The sequence below is a fragment of the Toxorhynchites rutilus genome, chromosome 1 (assembly GCF_029784135.1).
Source record: "Toxorhynchites rutilus septentrionalis strain SRP chromosome 1, ASM2978413v1, whole genome shotgun sequence".
Lineage (NCBI taxonomy): Eukaryota > Metazoa > Arthropoda > Insecta > Diptera > Culicidae > Toxorhynchites > Toxorhynchites rutilus.
Window position 1 is genome coordinate 43,524,627 of NC_073744.1, and position 6,000 is coordinate 43,530,626.

The 6,000-nt window shown below is 36.9% G+C and overlaps 1 protein-coding gene across 2 annotated transcripts in view; it reads right to left on the minus strand.

Moving 5' to 3' along the window:
• The window catches only part of LOC129771410 (replication protein A 70 kDa DNA-binding subunit), a 13,621-nt gene extending 9,895 nt beyond the window's left edge, over positions 1-3,726 (minus strand). The window contains exons 1-4 of one of the 2 annotated variants that reach the window (XM_055775033.1): positions 3,552-3,726; positions 3,412-3,481; positions 2,939-3,354; positions 1,804-2,887 (exon numbers count right to left, since the gene is read on the minus strand). In XM_055775033.1, coding sequence (XP_055631008.1) covers positions 1,804-2,887; positions 2,939-3,354; positions 3,412-3,450 — 1,539 coding nt within the window. In that variant the 5' untranslated portion in view covers positions 3,451-3,481; positions 3,552-3,726. Of the gene's footprint in view, positions 1-1,803; positions 2,888-2,938; positions 3,355-3,411; positions 3,492-3,551 lie in introns of both variants that reach the window. The other variant, XM_055775024.1, reaches the window with a different exon arrangement.
• Positions 3,727-6,000: the final 2,274 nt, after the last annotated feature.

Sequence of the window (6,000 nt, forward strand, 5' to 3'; positions counted from 1 at the left end):
ATGCATTTAAGTGGAAATTAGCATTTAGAGCTTGACAGTTATTCTCTAGACGAAAAGGTCTTAGACAAAGTTGTTACTCATGATAGAGCGCTCGTTTTTATGTTGTCAAAAATATGGTGACCAAAATTGTCGATGAAATAAAAAACTAATTTTCTTATCTTTATAGATAGAGGTAAACATAGTTCGACAATGTTGTAGCTCCAATTATTTGAGACGTCTTTGTTTTTCCCTGTCTCTTGAAATAACCGATATAGCGCCTTTTTTCTAAGTTTCGTTAGGGTCACCATTAAAAAAAAGAGTTTTTTTGCTCTAACTTTTATGTTTCAAATTTTACATGAAAACTGTCTTCGAAAGGCTTTTAGAGCTTAATAATACAAACATTTTTAGATTCAGAACTTGTCAATATCTCAACTTTACTCAAAGTTATTGGTATTTCTTCCCAAAAAACACGCTCTTTTCATTTATTTTTCATTCTTTCTGGGGCAAACATAAAAAATGTTTGTTGATGGAATTTGAAAAAACAGATTTCACTCTATATAATATGTGATTTTCAAAACTATGTTATTTTTTGTGTTTGAGTAAATTAAAATTGAAATCATGAGTTTTTGGATGAAAACCCATCAATAACTTTAAGCAGGATTAAGATATTGACATGTTCTGCATCGCAAAATGTTGGTATTGATAAGCTCTAAAAGTTGTAAGAAAACAATTTTGATGTAGTTTTTTTAATATAAAAGTTAGAGTAAAAAACCTGTTTTTTCATAGTTACCCTAATGCAACTCAGATAGAAGGCGCTAGAAACAACTTTGTGTGAGATATTTATTGTTTAGACAAAAACTGTCTTAGGCAAAGTTGTTACATATGATAGAGCGCTCACTTTTATGTTATCAAAAAAATAGTAAGGTGACCAAAATTGTCGATGAAATGAAAAATCTAACTTTCTTATCTTTATAGATAGAGATTAACATAGTTCAACAATGTTGTAGCTCCAGTTATTTTAAACAAATTTGTAGAACAAAGCTTTTTTCTATCTTTTAAAATAATCGATTTAACGCTTTCCTATAAGTTGCATTAGGGTGACCATGAAAAAACGTGTTTTTTTTTGCTTTAACTTTTATATTTCAAATTCTACATCAAAACTGTCTTCGTACGACTTTTAGAGCTTATCGATACAGAACTTTTCAATATCTTAATCCTACTCAAAGTTATTGATGTTTTTTTACCCAAAAACTCACGATTTCAATTTTAATTTACTCAAACATTAAAAATAACATAGTTTTGAAAATCACATATTATATAGAGTGAAATCTGTTCTATCAAATTCCGAAAGAATGACAAATAAATGAAAAGAGCGTGTTTTTTTGGGAAGAAATACCAATAACTTTGAGTAAAGGGGAGATATTGACAAGTTCTGCGTCTAAAAATGTTTGTATTAGTAAGCTCTAAAAGTCTTTCGAAGACAGTATGATTTGAAATATAAAAGTTAGAGCAAAAAACACAGTTTTTCTCATGGTGATCCTAACGTAACTTAGAAAAAAGGCGCTATATCGGTTACTTCAAGAGACAGAGAAAAACTTTGTTCTACAAAGATGTCCGAAAGGGAGTTGTGTTTGTCGATTTAAAACTGAGGACGAAGTTCATTGAAAACAAGACGTCCTTCATATTGGTACACCAAAGAGAAGGTTGTCGCATCTTGTGCGACGTTTTAACGCGCTAAAACACATACAGTAACAATTCCCGACCTTTTCTCGCATTCCCCTAATTGGTGGCCACCCTGTATTCGACTCATTTCAAGACACTTACGTTCACGAGAAGCCTGTATTTAAAGGTTGGAAATTCAGCGTTGCATTTCTCACATCGATACTGGCCATTATCCTGATCGATCACCTTCTTGTTACAATCTTGCTGAGGGCAAGCTTTATAAACCGCACTCCCAGACTTGATGTTGTGAACAAGAGCTTTCACTTGGAAGTAATCCGGTTTATCTCCATCACCAAGGTTTCTTTCTTTAGATTCGTGGAAGGTCATCCATTCGGTTGCATAACTTGTACCTGCTCCAGTGCGTGTTGAAACACTGGCAACGACACTTTCGCAACCGCCATTATCGTACCAGCCGCGCATTTTATGAGCCACTTCGATGTCTGGATTCAGCTTCATAACGCTACCTCCTACTAGCCCAATCGATTTTCCTCCTCCGAACTCCGTGACACGAGCCCCTTTCACTAGAATGACCGGATTGGTGGAGGCGGGAAAAGTTTGAGCATCCTCACCCCACAATGTTAACTGCACCGCGGCATTGCTCGAGTCAACCATTGTGATCTCCCGCTTCTTGAGCTCCCTGCCCGAGGATTTAGCCGTGAATTGCATTATCTCACCAGCTTCTTTGCAAACGCCAATTACATCAAGCATGCAATTTGGTTCCATGTTGGCAATTTGAGAAATAGGCACAAAGTTGTACTGTATCTCTGGCATGGACGAAACGTCTTTGCATTCATGTATTACAGTGTCATTAGTCATGGTCATCTCATAATCATTTTTCAGCGTCGAATATTGCTTATTGGCTGGCTTCAGCTGACATTTTGTGATATAATAAACTTTATCCACTTCGATCACATCATAGAACTTGTCGCATTGTTCCTTAAATGCCGTTACACGAATTTCACCTGACTCATCCATCAGGTCCATCGAAAACAGCTTTCCTTCGCCCTTGGCATTACTCCAGCTGCGAATGGCGGACTTGGACATCACACGCGCTTTAATCACCCACTTGTTCTGATATGGACTAAGCGAACTAATAGGATGCGTCAGGTGGTCATGCAAGGACATATTCCCAGCAGATGACGAAGTATTGGCGCTATTCGTGCGATTCTGGTAAGCTGATCCATTGCTGCGGTTGATCAATCTTATTTATAATGTCGAAAAAAAACCTCATTCTTACCTTATGCTTCCGTTCGTTTCGGCTTTTGCCCCAGCTGACGCAGTGGATCCACTGGATCCACCGCCGGCAGAAATATTATCAGACAATGGTTGTGGATTTCCAATTTTTTCTCCAATAGATTCTCCAGTTTTGATGACGGTCAATTCCAGCATAATCAATACACGTTTTTCTCCACGTTCGTTGCGATTCACGACCGATGTAATGTAGCGATCGATACGGATGACGGTGAACTCGGACAGTTTTCCAGTCTGGTGCAACTCGTTCAGCTGCGTCGCCAACATAGCAAAACTGTACAGATTTTGCCCATCGGAGATCAACAGCCGGTAGCGTTCCGATTGTTCTCCGCCGCCCGCAATTCGCTTAGAACCCAGAATTTGCACAACCGGCTTATCGAGTTCACTTCCTCGCATTATATCCTGTTGTTGAACAATGTTTATAAAACTATTTTTCTGGTATATACTCAGTCTATTTACCCCGATGCATCCTTTAGTGAGTAAGCTGTTATAAGCCATGGTGCGAAATATCTAGTTTTCTTGTTTATTCCTGAAATTTCCTGATTTTTCATTTTACATCAGCTAAAAATTTGTGAGGTGGAATTCGCTAGAATATATACCTTTAATATGACTATCGTTTTATTCCTATTTTCTGCAAATAACGTTCTGTTTCTTGGATATCTTGTTTGGTAGTGCAAAATAAATCACTCGGTATTAGACCGGTACTAAACAGGACAATGAATGAAATCTGTTTAGAATTTGCGCGGAAATTTCGGGATGTCAACTGTTGGAGTACTACAGCGCAGGGATGCCAGGTTATTTTTCAAATACCCGCACATACAAAAAAAATCTTTACAAGTTTTCACCCAGTGCAATACACATTGGGGTGGAGTAGTGGCGAAATACATTTGAATTGAAAAACAAAAATTAGAAGTGGGATATACGTGTGACGTAGACTACCGCTGGCTTGATAATCATTTGTTTGAGGTTGCGTCTAAATCAATTCTTAATGAATGAAAAAATGAGTATTTCGAAAGCTCGCTGAATGTTTTTCTTGTTAGTGTGTGATAGGATGAGAATAAGTATGATATTAATCCAGGAGTACATTTAAAATTCAACGCTTTTGGACTTGTTGATGAAAAGAATCGAAGGACTTGCGTGGCTTTGTAAAAGCAACTGAAGATGTTTGATACGAATAATACACGAGACTTGTGCCCTTAATGTCAGTTCATATTTCTTCTTCTAGACATTCACTACCACCACAGGCGATTTTTCTATGTTCCACCACTTATCACCCCCTTGTCTGTCTTTGATAACGTATATAGTCAACAATGCTTACGTGCGTCTGGAAACCGCAAACGTCGAGATCTGAATTTTTGCCCGAAAATCGAATCAGAAGTGCTCGCAGCTGTATTATTTTTAAGTTGGCTAGACAGGAGTACAAATCTTTGAAAAGAATGTTATGTTTCAACAATGTGCGTAACACGGAACGTAATCTTCGTGGCAACCCAAAGAATTTTTAACAATGTCCCTAATTGATGATGTGGCTTCTTCCACAAGTAGAAGGGCTTCGTTTGCGAAATACTTTATGAGGGTTGTTACCGCGACCCGGGGCGAGAAAAACACGCTCTTATTTATTATTTGATTGAGAGATTTCAGCAGATTGTTAATAGTAGTAAAATCTTACATATTTTGTGTTTCTGTAATTTTAAAGGCTCACGGTATATAATTTATGATCATCGGAAGTAATTTGTTGCGAACGGAATCGCACGGATGAACGCATAAATTGTTTTATAGCAAATTTAAACTAGTAAGTTTGAAAAGAATCCTCTCACAACATATCTCTGATACGCTTGTTTTTACATGAAACCAAAATGTATTTTTTTCCCGTGCCGTCCACTCTTTCAGCGCTGCTACGAGGGATGCAATTAAGGCATGGAATTAATATCACCAGATAATGCAACTAATACTTTGAGTTCCGTTCCTAGTGACAGATTTTCAGTTGGATTTTGTTTCCGTTGTTGCAGGGGACATTGTTCATGCGGTTTCCAGATTGGATCAATCTTATTACTCTAGACCTAATGGTATTCCTGCTGCATCATTGGAAAACTGTTGCGAAAAAAAACTCCAATCGCAAAAATATTCAAATCACACAAATTTCCCGAAATTTGGAAAACATCGATTGTCTTAAGTTTTTTGTCTGTTTGTTTAAGAAAGGTAATAAGCACTGTATGGAGAATTATCGTGGAATTATTACCTAAGGTGTTTGAATCCATTGTCTATGATCATCTACTGTTTCGGATGAAAAGTTACACTTCTACTGCACAACATGGATTCTATCCTTGCCGGTCAGTTCCAACAAATTCATTGGAATACACATACAAATTACAACAAATTAGGAGTCTCATCTAGCTTGCTTTCGTGGCTAAGCACATATATACGCAAACGCGAAATTTCCATGAAAGTGGGTTCTTCCCAATAGAGATGGTTCCAGTACGGTTCTAGAGTACCGTAAGACAGCATTTTGGGGTTTTTGCTATTCTCACTGTATGTCAACACTAGATTGCCCAAGCAAGTCATTTTGACTGCTTTCCAATTTCAATTAGGAAAATAATTATAACTCTATATGGCCAAGCAAGTCTTTCTGACTGCTTTTCAATTTCAATTAGAAAAATAATTATGACACAACTTATCAATAAACGTACTAATAAATTGTACAAAAAGTCACAACTTTTTAAGAAATTTTGAATTAAAATTAAAAAATTATTTAAAAGAAAAGAAAATGATATTAAAATTTATCTGCCAATTGATAACGTAACAGTCTGTTTGAGGCTTCAAAACTTGACTGATTTCTTCGTGGATCGATGCAGCTCTAACCACATGACAATCAGCATTCTGTGCTGCACTGTTCGGCCTCAACGGAACCAACATTTGCTACGGGTTGAGGCGCACCGCACTAATTATGGTCTTCATGAACCGATTCGTCGGATGGCTTTTGAATATAATCGTCGTGGGAGTTTCTTGTTTTTTTCAGACTATTTAAACTATTTAGACTTTTTCCAATCTTTA